General features: G+C 35.9%; 1 protein-coding gene across 3 annotated transcripts in view; it reads right to left on the reverse strand.

Moving 5' to 3' along the window:
- The window catches only part of STAG1 (stromal antigen 1), a 541,662-nt gene that overhangs the window by 249,167 nt on the left and 271,120 nt on the right, over window positions 1-21,375 (reverse strand). For all 3 annotated transcript variants that reach the window (XM_021071121.1, XM_021071122.1, XM_021071123.1), the window contains one exon: window positions 10,917-11,081. In XM_021071121.1, the coding sequence (XP_020926780.1) occupies window positions 10,917-11,081 (165 nt within the window). The remainder of the gene's footprint in view (window positions 1-10,916; window positions 11,082-21,375) is intronic.

Here is a 21,375-nt window from a genome sequence, read left to right on the forward strand (position 1 = left end):
ACTTCTAATTAAAAAAAAACTCATAAAATCCTGCGTTTCAAAATGTCACCTTTAAAAAAATGTTTTAATTGAAGTACAGCTCATTTACAATATTGTATTAATTTCTGGTATACGATAACAATGATTCAGCTTTTCTTTTTCAGATTTATTTTATTTATTTAGCTTTTTAGGGTCGCACCTGCAGCATATGGAGGTTCCCAGGCTAGGAGTCCAATCGGAGCTACAGCTGCCAGCCTGTGCCACAGCCACAGCAACTCGGGATACGTGCCATGTCTGCAACCTACACCGCATCTCATGGCAACGCCGGATCCTTCACCCACTGAGCAAGGCTAGGGATTGAACCTGCAACCTCATGGTTCCTAGTAGGACTTGTTTCCACTGTGCCATGACAGGAACTCCTATATTCCATTTTAGATTATTATAAGATACTGGATATAATTCCCTGTGCTCTACGGGAAATCCCTATTGCTTATCTATTTTATGTATAATAGTTTGTATGTGTTAGTCCCATATTCCTAATTTGGCCCTCCTCCACGCCCTCTCCCCTTCGGTAACCATAAGTTTATTTTCTACTTCTGTGAGTCTGTTTCTGTTTTGTATATAGACTTATTTAGTTTCAGGTATACTGTCACAGTGCTTCAGTATTTTTACATATTATTCTCCATTAACAATTATTATAAGATAATAGCTATAATTTCCTGTGCTATACAATATATCCTTGCTCATCTGTTTTATACATAGTTTGTACCTCTTAATCACATAATCTTACCTTGGCCCTCCTCTCTTCAGTAAACACTAGGTTTGTTTTTTATATCTGTGAGTTTGTCTCTGTTTTGCATATACACTCACCAGTATTATTTTTTAGATTCTACATACAAGTGATATCATACAATACTGTTTTTCTATATCTAACTCATTTCATTAAGCATAATATTTTCCAGGAGCATCCAAGTTGCTGGAAATGGCAGGATTTCATTCTTTTTTGTGGCTGAGTAATATTCTACTGTGTATATATATCACATCTTTATCCATTTGTCTATTGATAGGCATTTGGGTTGCTTCCAAATCCTGGCTATTGTAAATAGTGCTGCTATGAACAATGGAGGACATGTATCTCTTCAAATCAGTGTTTTCATTTTTTCCAGGTACATACCTGGGATTGGATTTGCTAGATCATGTGGTAGCTTTTTTAGTTTTTTGAGGAACTCCATACTATTTCTCACAGTGAGTAGCACAGTGGCTGCACCAATTTACATTCCCAACAACAGTATACAAGGGTTCCCTTTTCTCCACATCCTCTCCAACATTTGTTATTTGTAGACCTTTTGAAGATAGCTATTCTGATTGGTATGAAGTGATCTGTTAACTACTTACTAAATGCTGAATATACGCATTTTACTATGGAAGATAGTATAGTGGATACAAAAACTGCTTGCCATAATTTCCAAACCTGAAACTATTTAATCTTAGGGTTTTGGTTTTTTTTTTTTGGGGGGGGGTGGGGTTGGCAGGGAGGAGGCAGAGAGAAGGACACAAACATATGGTAAGTGCATAGCTAGTATCTGGTATGAGAGAAGTTCGTGCACTTATTAGCTTGATTGGAAGAGCCTATGCATACTTTAAAAAGTGCTAATGGAGTTTGCCACACACTGATCAGATGCTTTTCAAATAATAGTAAACTTTGATCACCTATTTTTCAGTAAGCCATCAGGAGGAGTTGATAGTGGAAAAGTGAAGAGAAAATGTTGTCTGATATTTCTAACGATGTTAGTTAGATTCTATAAATTAGTGATTCAAGATGTTTGTATTTCATGAACCAGCAAATCTAAAAATATAGTTTGAGAGATCAGAGTTGCCAACAATTGAATAGTAAAAACTGAAACAACAAAAACAGGAGAAGGAGGTATTCATTACATGTCTTTATTTTTCTCTTTTGCACAATTAGTGTCAAAAAATCTACGGAAGTATTTTGAACTACTATGCTTCTTTGTATAGTCATAACACTCCCTTACTATAAAAGATAACAGTATCAAAAGAAATCAACTAAGAATATCCAAATGAGTTATTTTTATTAACCTCAGCATCTTACTTCTAAGCAGCACTTTCTCAAGTTAACCCTCTAATACACATTTTAAAAGAAGTTGATTAATTTGCAGTAAGGGACATTACATATGTTTGGCATAGTTTTTCTTTGCTCATAATATGAACTCTCAGAATCTTTTACCTTATAACTTTCTCCAGCCTTAACCTAAAATTTAAAGTCATATATTCTAGAATTCCACACAATATCTGCAAATACAGAATCAAAACCACATTAAGCCCCTGAAAAGTAAGCTTTAAAGGTATAAACCAAGCATAACTGAAATACTTTATATCACAATACACTGATACATACCTGCCTCATTTGATTCTCACAAGAAGCCTAATGGGCAGGATATCAATTACTGAAAAGGAAAATACAGATGGAAGATATCTAGTGACTTTCCCAAGACCATCCCAGTTAAATAATGATAACTTTCTTAGTCTTCTAATATTACAGTACTTTCCCCACTACTGAAAAATAGGGATCGATTTGAGGTCATAAAGCTAAAAATACTGAGAGAGCATGCAATGAATTTTCAAACAATTTTAAACCAAGTTTATTCTGAATCCTGAAGCCAATAAATCTCTTAAAATGACTATGTAATCTACATCATCTACAACCATTAAAAATACAAAATTACCTCCCTTTTTTCCCTGATGTAAAATACTACACAGTTCTTGGTTTCCTCCTCTTATTTCACTTTCCTACTGATTTTCCTTCCTAATTATTTCCTCTTAAAACATCTGGAACCAGCAGATCACTATGAAATTCAATATGAAATGTTTATTCAACCAATTCACAAAATCTCCTTCTATTGCCTTGGCCCAATATGAAACTTGGCTCTTCTCCCTATGGCCTCAGAATATTACAGTACTTTCTTTTTTATGCTTTATGATAATTGCTGTTTCCTAGCTACTGTCATATCCAAGCACCCATGTTTCTATCAGTATTCAAAACTCATCAGTCTTGCCAGGTGTCTTACCTTCCTGCCACCACTCCTCCTTTCTGATACATTAATTAGCCTCAAGAGTTACCCCTCCACCTTCAGCCACTGAACCTTTGTTTCTTGGTTTATAGTCTTCCTCTCTATCCCAATCAAGCCATCCTGAGCCATTCCAAAAATGTCAATGGGAGTTCCCATTCTGGCTTGATGCATTAAGAACCTGACACGGTGTCTGTGAAGATGCATGTTCGATCCTTGGCCTCGCTCAGTGGGTTAAAGATCCCACACTGCCGCAAGCTGCAACGTATGTTGCAGAAGCAGCTCTGATCTGGTGTTGTCTTGGCTGTGGGGTAGGCTGGCAGCTAAACTTCTGACTCCTAGCCCAAAAACTTCTACATGCCACAGGTGTGGCCCATAAAAAGAAAAAAAATGTCAATAAAGATGGATCCAGTATTTTAAGATCCACAACTTTTACTTCTGCTGGTCTGGAAAAAAAAAAAAAAAATCAGTATTTTTATTTCAAACTCTTTACTTACATCCTAGAATCTAGGAACCACTCCATCTTTGAAATTTCCGTACTACCTGATATGATCTCTGTCCATTCAGCACATAACATTTTATACCTACACTGTGCCTTTCCAGCCCCACCAAGTGCTTTGGTCCTCTAATTTCTACATCTGAGTTTATTTCATCTATTCTTGGGGTGTCACTGCAATTTAACTTACAAACCAGAAAATGTATAGGATGAAAGAAGGTGCTTTTAATAATTATGCTAGAAAAGTCTGTCCTAAATCCTATAATACATCATTTCAATCTCTTGCCAGTACTTTCAACTGTTTTGTGTTGAGCCAGCTTCAATCACTAATAGAAGATTATTCTAGAATTTCTGGCTAAGTAACAGAAAAGTAGAATTAAAATTGCCCTAGTTATTTTTTTTTCTCTTCCATTTTACTCTGGGATTGATCAACTCCTTATGAAATTTATGAAAAGACTAAATGCCAAACATTTTAAAAACAAAATAGTTTCTGAAAGTATTTTAAAAATAACATCTTTTAAGGAATTATCTTGCCACCATTTAACATAACTGAAGAATAATCTGCTATTGTATGTAGTGTGGGGAAAAGGTGTAAAATGGATGGCTCTGAATGACCAGGAAGTGATATCACAGCAGACAAATCTAAGATATATGGGTGGATTTGATGACATAGATTATTAAGCTAGATAACTGCAGTGAAAATATACCTGGCTTGCTGTTAATTCACAAGTTGTCATAAAGTTGGCAACAACTCGTTCAGAGTATTGAATGTTTGTCTCCAATGTCTTCTGAAATCACAATACCTAAATTATGAAATACTGGTATTTCATAAACAAAGTTAGGTTATGGATATTACAGGAAAAATGATTTCCTATCATATCATCCAGAATAATAATGTCCAGTCCTGTTGATCGCTCTTATTTAAAATATAGAACCTTATAAAAACATAGGTTACTACTTATCAGACCTATATAAAACAGACAGGAAGAAAAGACCTAGGCACAATCAAGTTTAATGTCACAAGGTAACAGAGTTCACAAGGAGAAGCTAGAAACATACGAAGGCAAGAATCTCTGAGTGATGAGTGAAAGTTGGAGTTTTAATAGAGGATATGGAGTTCTTAAGTTTCTTGAAGATGTGTGTTCATAGTCTAGAACTTCTGTAGCCAGTTAGCAAACATTCATATCCTAGCCCAATGTTTCTGCACACAGCACAACATCTATAAACACGTGGATGTCAGATTAGCCTGTCTTGTTTTAAGCAATTCAGAATCCTCAAAGGACCACAACTACTGAAACGAAGTTCCGGCACAAATCGCAACTTACATTTTATTCCTTCTAGTTAACAGTAAATTCACCTTTCCAATATTTGCTTACAGAGATGCAAGAGGAAAATTAAAAAATTATATGAAGCAGTACTCCCACAAATTTAATGTTCAATGTCACTAACAATCCTTTTAAATATCCCAAATCAGTTTTCTCTCTGTACTTACTTCTTTAAAATCCATTCCAAATTTTTTACATTCTCCTCATCTATGTTCACGCTTATCAAAAATTCTAGGAGTTTCTGCTGTGGCACAGTGGGTTAATGATCCAGCTTGTCTCTGTGGAGGTTCCAGTTTGATCCCTGGCCTGGCAGCTGTGACAGAGGTCATGGTTCTGGCTCAGATTCAACCAATGGCCCAGGAACTTCCATATGCCATGGTTGTGGCCTAAGAAATAAAATAAAATACAGTGACTAAAAAAATAAAAAATTCTAGCATTGACTCCTGGTTAAGAAATCCTGTACCACGAGTTCCCGTCGTGGCTCAGTGGTTAACGAACCATGAGGGCGCGGATTCGATTCTGGCCTAGCTCAGTGGGTCGGGGATCTGGTGTTGCCATGAGCTGTGATAAAGGTCCCAGATGCAGCTTGGATCCTGCATTGCTGTGGCTGTGGTGTAGGCCAGCAGCTACAGCTCTGATTTGACCCCTAGCCTGGGAACCTCTATATGCCATGGGTGTGGCCCTAAAAAGATTAAAAAAAAAAAAAGAAAGAAAGAAAGAAAGAAAGAAAGAAAGAAATCCTGCACTAGATCAAAGGTCCTCACAACAGGGAAACAAATCTCAAAGGCTTAGAACCAAAGCCTAGGAAATAAAAGGAATTACATCAATTTAACATTTTCTTCAGTAGTTTGGAAACAAATTATGAAAAAAAATTTTGTAAAGGGTTCTGCTTTATACATGATTAAAGTTAATATACAGAATAAGAAATTGCACAAGCACAGTCAATTGAAATTTACTGAGGTGAACAAAAGAAGAAATCCTTAAAAATCTCATTTATACCTCAATATATCTTAATACATGATGTTTTCTGTATTTCAATTCTTACCAAAGGTATAAATAAGGTATTTTGGGCAGAAGCATTAAAAGAAGTTAGGTCCCCTCTTTGAAAATAAAGCTAGTAGAAAGTACCATATTTCATATTCAAACAATTATACACAATTTATAGATACATGTAAGTATGTACATAAAGGTTATTTTCCCTAAAGATGATTCATAAACATGTTGTATACATAATCTTTTATATATATATTTCACTACCATAATCACAAATAAAGCAAGTGTTATTTCCATACATTTAAGAATTATCTACCACCACTTCTGATTATAGCAGATGCATAACAAGTTAGTAATATGATTAAGCTAGTAAATATGATTGTTTACAATTCTGAAAAAGAGAAAAGACTAACAGGACAGAATGGTCATTAACAGAGGAATCAACAAGGGCTTATAGGATGCTGGATAAACAGAGAAAATTAAACTCTTTAATACAAATCATATTTCACATTTTATATATCTCCAAAGTGGAAGAGATATAGTCATTTTCCAAATATATTGATAACATAAGCCGTACTTATGGAAGTGTTTCAGAGACACCTATCCATTTTTATTTCAAATAATAAAATAAGACAACAAAGTATAGAATATCCAGCTTCAACAAAATTTAATACTTTACAGCCATATGTGTTTCCTTCTGCTTCTTTTTCAGTAATGTAGTGCCCCATATACATACACCTATCTCATACCATTCTTTCTCCTATCCTCTCAGTAAGTAACCAATATCATAAATACGATGTTAGATACTTAGGGAGTATGTTTATACAAGTAAGACAATATATTATATATCATTCTGTAGTTTGTTTTATCCGTTAAAATGCATTTCTGAAATTTATCCACAATGGTACCTAGAGCTTTAGTTTACTCATTTTAACTGCTATAGAAAATTTAAGTGTTCGAATATATCACATTTTATTTACTGATCATCCTGTTCATAGTCTTTATTTCTGTGAAATAAAGGCCGCACAGCAGCATATGGAGGTTCCCAGGCTAGGGATCTAATCGGAACTACAGCTGCCGACCTACGCCACAGCCGCAGAAATGCCAGATCCGAGCCACGTCTGTGACCTACACCACAGCTCATGGCAACGCCAGAGCCTTAACCCACTGATTGAGGCCAGGGACTGAACCCACAATCTCAAGGTTCCTAGTCAGATTCGTTTCCACTGTGCCATAATGGGAACTCCTATATTTTTTATTACAACAAAGTAGCAGTAAAAATTTATGTACTGCCTCATTTATGAAAACACATAAAAATTACATCTAGTTATTGAGTCGTCTTTCTTCAAAGTATCTGGAAAAGGAAGGGAGGGAGGAAGAAGGGAGGGAGGGAAGAAAGGCAGGCAGGCAGGCAGAAAAAGATAATTCCATATTTTCCCTTTTCTCTTTTATTTTATAATGAGTATTGAGGAGTAGTCAATACTCTACTGTTTGTTCCTGGAAATACATCTAAATTTCCCTGTTAAAAGGGTTATTAGGCTGTGTAAGTGAAAAGGTTTTTGTGTGATAAACTTTACCATGCTAAGGAACTTCCCTCTTGTTTGTTAATTCGTGAAGTTAATGTTTAATGTGAATTATGAGCTATATTTTATCAAACAATTTTTCTAAACATTCTACATCTATTTTTCACCATAACACGACTATTTGCTATCTAATATTAAAGGATTTTCTTCCATTAAGCCATCCTTGCATTCCTAAGATAAAAGATCTAAGTTACTGAACTCAAATTGCCAACATTTTTGAGTTAACTGACAGTTTCCATTTCTTTTTCTATTCAATTTCCATTTCTACTTTTATTATTCCTTTCTTCCTAATCACTTTAGGTTTTCTATTTTTCTTTCTCATATTTTTGCTAATGTTAATAGATTTATCCAAGTAGTGCTTCAAGTGGCCTGAATTTTTCAAACATTACCTTCATTAACATTCACATTTCAATTCTATATATTTTCTCTTTCCCATATGAATTATTTAAGAGTGCCTTTCCAGACCTGTGAGTATAATGCAATGTAGAGAGGAATTTATTTTGTATATTTCAAACTTAGTTGCACTGTAGTCAGAGAAAAGGGTCAGGCATTCCTTAATGAACTATTTTAAGACCTTTTAATCCTCAACATTCAACAGTTATAGTATATAGGCATAGGTATGGAAATACTGCGGGTTTGGTTTCAGACTACTACAATGACGAAAATATCACAATAAAAAAGTCGTGAAATTTTTAGTTTTCCAGTGTGAATAAAAGTTATATTTACAATATACTACAGTCTATCAAGTGTGCAACATCATGTCTAAAAAAAAGCACTATACATACCTTAATTAAAAAATAATGCTGTTGGAAAAAGTGCTGATAGACTTGCATCATTGATGAAGAGTTGCCACCAACCTTTTATTTGTAAAAAATGCAGTATCTGAGAAGTGCAGGGAAAAAACAAAAACAAGGAACGCCTGTACTATTTTTAGCTGTGTAACGAATTTCACTTATCTTACTCCAAAAAAACTCCAGATCTGAGGAAATTTCTCCTAAAACTACCTCTTCAAAAACTATGTCTGTTCCATATTACACCGTTGGTGGGATTGTAAATTGGTGCAACCACTCTGGAAAACAGTATGGAGATTCCTCAGAAAACTAAAAATAGAATTACCATTTGATCCAGCAATCCCACTGCTGGGCATCTATCCAGAGAAAACCACGACTTGAAAAGATACATGTACGCCAATGTACATTGCAGCACTATATGCAATAGCCAAGACAGGGAAACAACCTAAATCTCCATCGACAGAGGAGTGGATAAAGAAGATGTGGTATATATACAGAATGGAATATTACTCAAACATTAAAAGGAAAGAAATACCGGTATTTGCAGCAACATGGATAGACCTAGAATTATGCGAAGTGAAGTCAGTCAGACAATGAGACACCAACATCAAATGTTATCACTTACATGTGGAATCTAAAAAAAAGGACACAATGAACTTCTCTGCAGTACAGATGCTGACTAACAGACTTTGAAAAACTTACAGTTTCCAAATGAGACAGGTTGGGGGTGGAAGGATGCACTGAGGGTTTGGGATGGAAATGCCCTAAAATTTGGTTGTGATGATTGTTGTACAATTATAAATGTAATAAAATCCACTGAGTAATAAAAAATAAATAAAAAATAAAAATCTCAAACTCCCCCCCCAAAAACAAAAAAACAACAACTATGTCTGTTCCCTCAAAATTCTTCCTCTGTATATTTTGGAGCCCTTTCAACCCACCAAGGTCACTCAACTGTCCTTTCATATTTACTTTTTTATTTCTCTGGGCTACCTTCTAACAAATGCCTAATGTATGCCAATTCCTGAACTCTCCCTTTGATGGCATCTAACGTAGCTTTTTATCCTCAGTAAAACCAATCAACTAAGTTTATTTCCTTTTTGGTATTAGATACAGAATTTCTTCTTTCATCTCTCCATAATCTTAAATAAATTTCTTTCTTTTATTACTCATCTCTCCCCATCCAATATTTTGGTGATTACCTTATTCCACTGCAGACCTAGATCATAAAACAAAACAAAACAAAACAAAACACCTCTTGCTCTAAGATGATACTGGAGATTTATACAGACCCAGGCACCAACCAAGTAAGTAAGCATTTTAATTCAGGTCCTAGTTATAAGGACTGTGTCTGTCCTTTCCCTTCCTTCAGCCCATGATTTCCTAAAAGTGAGGTTTTTGTTTGTTTGTTTTTCTCTTTAGGGCCACATCTGTAGCATAGAAAACATACTAACATAAAGTTGCCTGCTTTAAGTTCTAAAAATAAATGTTTCATAAATTACCTTAATTGTAAACTGAAATTGAAAATGAGGTATCAGGGAGTTCCCATTGTGGCTCAATGGTTAACGAATCCAACTAGGAACCATGAGGTTGCAGGTTCGATCCCTGGCCTCACTCAGTGGGTTAAGGATCCGGCGTTGCAGTGAGCTGTGGTGTAGGTTGCAGATGCGGCTCGGATCTGGCACTTCTGTGGCTCTGGCATAGGCCAGTGGCTACAGCTCCGATTGGACCCCTAGCCTGGGAACCTCCATATGCTGTAGGTGCGGCACCAGAAAAAAGACCAAAAAAAAAAAAAAAAAAAAAAAAAAAGCAAATGAGGTATCAAAAATGAGCAAATATCAAATAAAGATTTAATATATTATTAATCATTAGTAATCAAAAAATGCAAATTAAAATAATGAATTATCATTTTCATCTATGTTGTCAAATAACCCTTAAATATAAAATATCCAACTGCGAGCTATGTACCTGGTGAAAGATAAAGTAGTACAAGACTCTGGAGAGTAAAATGATATTTATAAACCAGAGTTAAGAAATACTCTTTCAGCAAATAATTTCACCTTCAGTACTTTAAAATAAATACATGCAGAAAAGTAAAGACGAATAATGAGTAAGTTGTATAACAGTGAAAAAATGGGAAGACACACTAAAGGAAAAGTAAAATAAGTATGGTTTATTCTTATAATTCATTAGTAAAGAAACTGATAAGGTGTACTCTTATAGAATATTCAATATTTGTTGAGTGAACGAGGAGAGAAAAAAGAGAGTAAGAAAGTTATAAAAGATCACACGCATACACACAAATAACCATATGATATTAACTGTGGTTATTCCTACTTCACTACTTAGGAATATTTCATATCACTTTTCTTCGAATTATTCTTCAATACACATATTTTACTTATATTAAGTCAAAATTCTAAAAAAATATATGTTATTAAGGCAATAAAAATTCTCCTAGGCAGCTCCTATTATATGCAAGTTACCTTAACTCAGCACAATTCAATCTAAATTTGTAATCTTCATCTTATTATTAAGAAAAACATTTAAGTTAATAAACTTGATTACACAATAAGAGTATATAAAATATCAAATATACACTAACAGGTTCCACATATTATTGACCATACTGTTTTAATAAGATAAAAATACTTAAAATTTACCTGCATTGCACTTTTCCCCAGTTTCACCACTTCAAATAATGTGACAGGCTCCCCTTCACCATTCTGTTGAGGGTGCCCATTAGCTCTTCCACGGCCTGTTCCTCTAACTCCAGCTTCAATTCTACTCTTCTCTCCTGGAGATTTTCGAGGTTTCTTATTTGTAGACTAAGTACAAAGATGAAGAAAAGTTAAATTAAATGGAGGTATACAGCATATGATCTCAAATTACATTTGATCCTGTAAAAGGCAGTTAGTACTGATTATATAAGATAATCCCAAAGGAAGCTTTACAATGTTTTCAGTAATAAAAACAAAGTACAAACAGCAAAGTACAAGTAAAATTATATACAGCATAAAATAAAGTTCAAAAATTTAGTATTTTGTACAATAATGCCAATGAGAACATTTTAACCATGTCCCTGACCATGCCCTCTTCTCGACATCTTCTTCTTCCTATTTTCCTCAATACTCGATTTCCTCAGTTTTGCTCAATAAAACATTATTTGGAAAAGCTGCATGTTCAACTTCTCCCTCAATTTAAGTTCTCGAAGATCTCTAATCCAGTCATGCAACAAATAGATACTGAGCACATTTGGAACCATTCTAGGTACTAGATATGTGGCAATAAACAAAAAAAATATTCCTGCCTTGACAGACTCCACATTTTACAATTAACAACCCATCCCAAGCTCCAAATTTTTTTTAAAAAGTCAACATAGTTATTACATTATCTATATCTCACCTTTAGATTCAGGTCAGAACTGCTTGCAGCCACTGTTATTATTGCCATAAATTTCATTCATATATAAACTCACCAGGCTTGCTGCTTCACCAAACTTACCAAGAAAATTAATGGTGAAATGTAATAGACATTTTAAAAAAAATTCTCTGAACAAGCCATGTTATTTCTTCCTTGCATTTCAGATGTCTTTTCCCTCCCAATATCCTTTACCTATTGATGTTACCTTAGGTATCTCCTGAACATCTTCTCAATCTTTATAGTCTCTCTTGAGTGGTTTACTTCACTCTCATTAACAGCCTGTTTCAGTTATAATTTATTGCTTCTCCTCTCCAAGTATACATTTTCCATGCTGGAGTTGGACTTTGTAAACATTTCTCTTTTGTTTCTGCTGCAGTGGTAGGCTTTATAACTAGAGGGCCCTGGAGGAACACTACAAAGCATAGCATGCAGGGGCTTCTCTCCCTGCTCACAGGACCTGCTCCTTTCATTCTCTATTCCTGTATTCTTCCACTCTTCTTCACAGTTTAACAGCCTGACAATAATTTTTGTGTGGGGGTTAATACATAATAAACTTACTGCTTGTTTTTAAATAAATTATTTTTAGAATAGTGTTAGATTTACAAAAATTTGTGAAGACACCACAAGGAATTCCCACATATACCTAATTACCCCTATTACTGACATCTTACTATTTGTATTTGTTGTAGCTAATGAACCAATATTGATACATTAATAAATGTGCACACTTCATTCAGATTTTCTTACTTTTTTTCTTCTGACTTTTTCTTTATAGGAGCCCATCAAGGATACCACATCATATTCACATGTCTCCCTAAGCTCCTTATTGCTTCAACAGTTTTGACACTTTCCTGGTTTTTGGTGACCTTGACAATTTCGAGGAATTTTGCATAGTATTTTGTATTTTACAGGTATGTTGTATTGTATAGGTATTTCAGATATTGTATACAATGTACCTCAACTATAGTTTGTCTAACATTTTTCTCACAGCTAAACTGGGATTACAGGTTTGGGGAGGAAGATATGAGATAAAGGGTCATTTTTATCACCTCAAGTCAAGGGGACATACTAACAACATGATTTTTTTTTTTTTTTTTTGGTCTTTATGCCTTTTCTAGGGCCACTCCCATAGCATACGGAGGTTCCGGTTCCCAGGCTAGGGGTCGAATCAGAGCTGCAGCCACCGGCCTATGCCAGAGCCACAGCAACGTGGGATCCAAGTCACGTCTGAAACCTACACCACAGCTCATGGCAACGCCAGATCCTTAACTCACTGAGCAAGGCCAGGGACCAAACCTGCAACCTCATGGTTCCTAGTCGGATTCGTTAACCACTGCGCCACGATGGGAACTCCACCACCAACATGATTTATCACCCAATATTGACTGTTAACAGTTGGCTGAGGTGGTAAATTGTCAGGGCTCTCTTCTGTAAAGTTATTTTTCCTTCCTTTTCCATAATGCGCCTTTTGCAAGAAAGTCACCATGTGAATCCCACATTTAAGGGGTGGGGAACTATATTCCACCTCCTTAAAGGTAGAGTATTTACACATACTATTTGAAATTCTTCAGTATGGAAGATTTGTCTATTTTCATTCATTCAATATGGATGAGTATTCCTTAATACTGAGTGCTGTTGATTATAGGCCCTTAAGCAGACAAAACAAAGAAATATAAGTTTCATATATGTACACATAACTATAAATACTGCTATACACAATGATTTATTATCTATATTAAGCTAAATATAAGTTGAAACTGGTACCTCCAACTCTAATCCATTACCACATGGATATCTCTTCTCCTTGGCTCATCTATATAAACTCCCAGTCCAACAATGAGAAATACGGCTCTCATCAATAAACATACAGAACACTATTTTAAGTCATACCCCATGTAAGACAACTTTATGAACCAGACTGTAGTTCTTACATCCACTGTGTCCAATTTCTTTGACTGAAGTCTTATAGACTTATTTCGGAAGTTACTGAAATCAGGAAATCTCCTTCATTGCAAAAGAGTTAGATTACTTTGTTACACTCAACATGCCATCCTGGTATTCCCTTAACTTTCTAAATGACTATTAAAAAAATCTTCATTTATGAAGTTCACTCTTTTGGGGGGAGTTCCCTGGTGATCTAATAGTTAGGATCCCAGCCTGGTCTGGGATTCAATCCCTCGTCTGGGAACTGAGATCCCGTATCAAGCCAATGAATGCCATGGCCAAAAAATTACATTAAATTAAAAACTTACTCTTTTCCTGAAAAGTTCAGTGGGTTTGGACAAATACACAGTGTCATGCATGCACAATCATGGTATCACAGAGAATAGTTGTACTACCTTAAAAAATACCTGTCTCTCACACCCATTCAAACCTCCTACTTCCCCCTTGGCAGTCACCAATTTTCTTTTAAAAAATCACCACTATGAAAATTCATCTTTCAAAAAAGTTATATAATTGAAATCACAGAGGATATAGGCTTTTCCTACTGGCGTCTTTCACTTTTACACATTTAAGATTGATTCATGTCTTTTAGTGGTTGAATAATAGCTCATTTCTATTTATCTCTAAACAATATTCCATTTCACTGATGTACCATATTTTGTCATCAATTTACCTAATGATGAGTATCTTGGCCACTACTTTTGGCAGTTAGGAATGAAGTGCCTTTGGCATTCATATACAGGGTTTTGTATGGAAAAAACAAATAGTTGTGTAAAGGCATAGGAGGACAATTACTAGATGATACAAAAAAAAATTATGTTTAGTTTTGTACAATGTTTTCCAAAGTGGTGATACCATTTTGCATTCTGACTAGCAATGAATGAGAGCACCTACCGCTTCACATTCTTGACAGGAAAATCTTACTATCAGGTTTTTAGATTTCAGCCATTCTACAGTTGTATAGCAATAACTCCCTGTAGTCTTAATCTGCAATTCCTGAATGACAAACGATTATGCACTTTTCAACAAAAAGACACACTGATTTTCCATACATGCACTATCCTACATTAGAGCCTCTACCCTCACATAGCTAACAGAACATTTGAAACATGGCTGCTCAAAATTTAGGTGAACAATGTGTTGAATATCCACAAGACTGTGAAGATTTAATATGAAAAAGCATATAAAATATCTCACTAATATACTGATTACATGATGAGATGATAATATTTTAGGTATATTAGGTTAAATAAATTATATTATTAAAGTTAATTTTATCTACATGTTGAAACTTACTAGAAAATATTAACTACAGATATGGCTTACATCATATTTGTTAGACTATGCCTTTCTATTCTAATAGTATAACCATAGTAATCTTTATGTTACAAACTTAATCCCATCACTGCATCCTTGTTTATTGGATGCTCTCTGATCTTCAATACTCTCATAACCACCAAACTCCTCAGCCTGGCAAGTAAGGCTCTCAATTACTACCTGTTCAGTCATCTGTCACATCAGATCCCTATTGACAAGCTACTATCCTGCCATACTGACCAACTTAAAATTGCCTGAAAATATCATTATTTCATGCATTCATTCCATTTAACTAGACTAGTACAGATCCTAACAAGTCTTGTTCCTGCGCTCACTCTTTGGAGAAAGAGGTATCTTACCTGTGGCAGATGTGTGCATGAATGTGTGTGTTTGTGTGTGTGTGTGTGTGTGTGAGAGAGAGAGAGAGAGAGAGAGAGGAGAGAGAGAGAGAGAGGGAGAGAGAGAGGGAGAGAGAGAAAAGGGGAAGGGGGAAAATGTTATGTTATTTTTCTTTATTGAATAGGCAACACATTTACATGGCTCAAAATTCAAAAGGTGATAAAAGTTATACAATGAAAACTTGCCCACCCTTGCCCTCATGCCTTACTTACTAAAGAATACTGGTTCTTTCAACCAAAATTATTCATTCCTTATATGTTCTTCCAAAGACATTGGAACATTTTTTTAAAAGTACACATGAAAGAAATTAAAGAACATATAGTTAAAACCCATTCTATAATTCATAGGGTATCTCAAAGGACCTTGAAAGCCAAAATAATCTTGAAAAAAAGAACAATGCTGGATGCAGTTCCCATTGGTTTTTAATTCTTAATCCAATGTTGTCACTGCAGCAGCAAGGGTCGCTGAGGTGGTGTGGGTTCAGACCCAAGCCTGGGAACTTCTGCATACCCTGAGAACAGCAAACAAGCAAACAAAACAAACAACCACTCCCTCCAAAAAATAACACAAAAAAAGAGTGTTGGAACACTCACACTTCCTGATCCTAAAACTTACTACAAAACTAGAGTAATTAAAACAGTGTGGTGCTGGCATAAAGGCAAATATATAGACCACTGGAAGAGAATAGACAGCCAGACATAAACTGTCACATATATGGTTAAATAACTTTTGACAAGGGTACCAAGACCATTCAATGGGAAAAGAATAAAAACATAACACAAAGAATGAGAAAATATTTGTAAATCATAACAGATAAGAAATTAATATCCAGAATAAATAAAGAACTCCTAAAACTCAATAAAACAACCTAATTCAAAAAATGGGCAAATGACTTCAACAGACATTTCTTCAAAAAAGATAAGTAAATGACCAAGCAGCAAGTGAAAAGATGATCAACATCACTAATAATCAGGAGACATGCAAGTCAAAAATTATAATGAGAAGCTACCTCACATCTATTAGGACAGCTACTATCAAAAAAAAGTCTACACAATGATGTGGAGAAATTGGACTATGGATGCAAATGAAAAATGGTACTGCTATTGTGGAAAACAGCATGGCAGTTCCTCAAAAAATTAAAAACCAAATTAACTATATATCAATAACACATCTATATATGTACCCAAAAGAACTGAAAGCAGGTTATCAAGGATATCTGTACACCCTTATCTGTAGCTGTACTGTTCACAAAAACTAAAACTTAATAGTAACCCAAGTGCCCATTGGTGGATGAATGGATGAGCAAATGTGGCATGTACACACACACACAATGGCATAGTATTTAGCCTTAAAAAGGAAGCAAATTCTGACATATGCCACAATGTGAATGGACTCTGAGGACACTGTGTTAGGTGAAATAAGCCAGTTGCCAAAAGACAAATACTATGATTGCACTTACATTACGTACTTAGTTAAAATCATCAGAGACAGAAACTAGGATGGAGATTGCCAGGGTCTGGGGGTAAGGAGGAATGAAGGTTTAATGGGAATACGGTTTCAGTTTTAAAAGATCAAGAGAGTTATAGAGATAGATGGTGATAAAAACTGCGTAACATACGAATGTATTTAACACCACTGAACCTGGACACACACACACACAAAATAAATTGGCAAATCATATGTGTATTTTATCAGAATTTTTAAAATTCTGATAAAACACATATATATTTCCATGTATCTTTTCTATTCTGATAGGTATACAGAGTTCTGCACCATTCTATTTTCATTATCAATATACTACATACTTAATCCACAGCAAGACCTAGAGACTGTTTTGATGCTTCTGAAAGCTGCAATAATCCACTATATAGATACACATTAACATTTAACCATTAACCTGTTGATGAACATTTATTGTTTTAGATATTTTATTACTACAAATAATGCCACAACAAATGAGCTTGTGTATGTGTACTAATGTCTGTACATACTATAGACAAATACATCAATATACACATTTTATACACATTTTGGATGAAATAAACTCCATGAATAAAGAGAAAATAAACCATCATTGTCAAACGTGGGAGACTATAACACTTATTATAAAGCACGAATAAAAAGCTAAGAAAAATCCACTTGATCTTATCTACCGTCTATCTGTTTATCCCATTATTACAAGACATATTTTCTTAATACAGACCTGGACAGTAAATACAGTAAAGAGACTTTACCAGGACAGTATTAAGATGGTAGAATAGAAGGACTGGAGCTCAACTTCTCTCCTAAAAACAGCAAAATTCACAACTAAAGACTAGCATTCTTCACCCAAATGGACCGGACACCGTAAAAAAGATACCCTACTCCAGAAGAAAAAGAGGAGGACACATCAAGAGGTAGGAGGGGTGATTTCACGATATTAACAACCCCATACCTCCTGGGTGGGAAGCTCCACAGACTGGAAACTAATTGGTTCACAGAGACTCACCTATACTAGTGGGAGTACTGAGCCCCACAAGAAAATCCCACGTGTGGGGATCTGGCACGGGGAGAAAGAGCCCCGGAGCATCTGGCATTGAAGGTCAGTGGGGCTTGGGTGCAGAAGCTCCACGGGACTGGGGGAAACAGAGACCCCATTCTTAAAAGGCACACACAGACTTTCACGTGCACTGAGTCCCAGGGCAAAGCAAAGTCTCGAAGGGAATCCGGGTAAAACCTGACCACAGTTCTTGGAGGACATCCTAGGAAAACAGGGGTGAACGTGGCTTATTGTGAGGGAAGGACATTGAAGACAAAGCTCTCAGGAATATTCTGCAGCGTTCCTTTCTCTGGAGGTGCCCATTTTGGGAAAATCTGCCCCCCGCCCCCCCCCCCGCCCCGTCCCTGTTAGTCGTGCTGAGAAGCAGGGCAAACAACAATCCAGGTGGGATCAAAGCCCCGCCCCTCAGTAAACAGGCTGCCTAAAGACCCTTCAGGCACACAACTACCTCTAATCCCATCCAGAGAGACTATGCCCCACCCACCAGAGGGATTAGAAGTAAGAAATGCTATAACTCTATTATCTGTAAGAAGGTCACTACACCAAAATCCTATAAAAATGAAAAGACAGAGAACTGTAACTCAGATGAGAGAGAAAGAAAAATCCCTAGAAAATCAGCTAAGTGATCAGGAGATTCTCAGCCTCCAGGAAAAAGACTTTAGACTGTTGGTGCTGAAGATGATGCAAGACATTGGAAATAAACTGGAGGCAAAGATGGATAACTTACAGGAAACACTGAGCAAAGAGATACAAGATATAAAACTTAAACAAGAAGAGATGCAAAATACAATAACTGAAATACAAAATTCACTAGAAGCAGCTAACAGCAGAATACAGGACGCAGAAGAACGAATAAGCGAGGTGGGGGACAGATTAGTGGAAATTACGGATGCAGAACAGAAAAGAGAAAAAAGATTGAAAACAAATAAAGAGAGTCCCAGAGAACTCTGGGACAATGTTAAACGCACCAACACCCGTATTATAGGGGTGCCAGAAGGAGAAGAGAGAGAGGAGACAGAAGAAATATTCCAAGAGATAATAGCCGAAAACTTCCTTAACATGGGGAAGGAACTGCTCACTCAAATCCAGGAAGCACAACGAGAACCATATAAAATAAACCCAAGGAGGAACACCCCGAGACACATACTAATCAAACTGACCAAAATTAAAGACAAAGAGAAAATCTTGAAAGCAGCTAGGGAAAAGAAACAAATACAAGGGAACCCCAATAAGGTTATCGGCAGATCTTTCAACAGAAACTCTGCAGGCCAGAAGGGAGTGGCATGATATACTTAACATGATGAAAGGAAAAAACCTCAAACCAAGATTACTCTACCCAGCAAGGCTCTCATTCAGATTTGAAGGAGATCAAAACCTTCACAGATAAACAAAAGCTGAGAGAATTCAGCAACACCAAACCAGCCTTACAACAAATACTAAAGGAACTTCTATAGGCAGAAAAGAACAAGAGAAGAGGGAAAGAAAAAAGAGCAGCAAAAAACAAACCCAAAGCAATTAACAAAATGGCAATAAGAACATACATATCAATAATTACCTTAAATGTTAATGGACCACATGCCCCAACCAAAAGACACAGACTGGCTGAATGGATGCAAAACCAAGATCCATATATATGCTGTCTTCAAGAGACCCACTTCACTTCTAGGGACACATACAAATTGAAAGTGAGAGGATGGAAGAAGATATTTCAAGCAAACGGCTATCAAAAGAAAGCTGGAGTTAGCAATACTCCTATCAGACAAAATAGACTTTAAAATGAAGAATATTTTAAGGGACAAAGAAGGACATTACATAATGGTCAAAGGATCAATCCAAGAAGATGATATAACAATTTTAAATATCTACGCACCCAACACAGGTTCACCACAATATTTAAGGCAACTGCTAACAACCTTAAAAGGACAAATCGACAATAACACAATCATAGTGGGGGACTTTAACACCCCACTCACAGCAATGGACAGATCAACCAGACAGGAAATCATTAAGGAAACACAGGCCCTGAATGAGGCATTAAACCAGATGGACTTAATAGATATTTATAGGGCATTTCATCCAAAAGCAACAGAATACACATTCTTCTCAAGTGCACATGGAACATTCTCTAAGATTGATCACATCCTGGGCTACAAATCCAACCTCGGTAACTTTAAGAAAATTGAAATCATATCAAGCATCTTTTCCAACCACAACGCTATATACGACTGGCAATCAACAACAAGAAAAAATATGCAAAAAACATAAACACGTGGAGACTAAACAACCAACAGATCACTGAAGAAATCAAAGAGGAAATTAAAAAAGACCTAGAGCAAATGACAACAAAGATACGACACTCCAAAACCTATGGGATGCAGCAAAAGCCGTTCTAAGAGGAAAGTTCATGGCAATACAAGCCCACCTCAGGAAACAAGAAAAAGCTCAAATAAACAAGCTAACTCTACATCTAAAGCAGCTCAAGAGAGAACAGACAAGGCCGAAAGTTAGTAGAAGGAAAGAAATCATAAAGATCAGAGCAGAAATCAATGAAATAGAAACAAAGAAAACCACAGAAAAGAGCAATGAAACAAAAAGCTGGTTCTTTGAAAAGATCCACAAAATTGATAAACCCCTAAGCCAGACTTACCAAGCAAAAAAGAGAGGGGACTCAAATCAATAAAATTAGAAATGAAAAAGGAGAAGTAACAACAATCATCACAGAAATACAAAGGATTCATAAGAGATTACTATATGCAACTATACGCCAATAAAATGGAAAACCTAGAAGAAATGGACAAATTCTTAGAAAAGTACAATCTTCCAAGACTAAACCAAGATGAAATAGAAAAGACGAATGGACCCATCACAAGAACTGAAATTGAAACTGTGCTTACAAAACTTCCAACAAACAAAAGTCCAGGACCAGAGGGCTTCACAGGCGAATCCTATCAAACATTTAGTGAAGAGCTAACACCTCTCCTTCTGAAACTATTATCAAAAAACTGCAGAGAAAGGGATACTCCCAAACTCATTCTATGAGGCCACCATTACCCTGACACCAAAACCAGACAAAGACACCACAAAAAAAAAAAAAAGAAAACTACAGGCCAATTTCACTGATGAACATAGATGCAAAAATCCTCAACAAAATACTAGCAAACCGAATCCAACAAAACATTGAAAGGGTTGTACATCATGATCAAGTGGGATTTATCCCAGGGATGCAAGGGTTCTTCAATATCCACAAATCCATCAGTGTGATACACCACATTAACAAACTGAAGACTAAAAACCATATGATCCTCTCAATAGACACATAAAAAGCCTTTGACAAAATCCAACACCCATTTCTGATAAAAACCCTTCAGAAAGTGGGCATAACGGGAACCTACCTCAACATGATAAAGGCCTTATACGACAAACCCACAGCAAACATCATTCTCAATGGTGAAAAGCTGAAAGAATTCCCGCTGAGATCAGGAACAAGACAAGGATGTCTG

The sequence above is a fragment of the Sus scrofa genome, chromosome 13, assembly GCF_000003025.6.
Source record: "Sus scrofa isolate TJ Tabasco breed Duroc chromosome 13, Sscrofa11.1, whole genome shotgun sequence".
NCBI classification, from domain to species: domain Eukaryota; kingdom Metazoa; phylum Chordata; class Mammalia; order Artiodactyla; family Suidae; genus Sus; species Sus scrofa.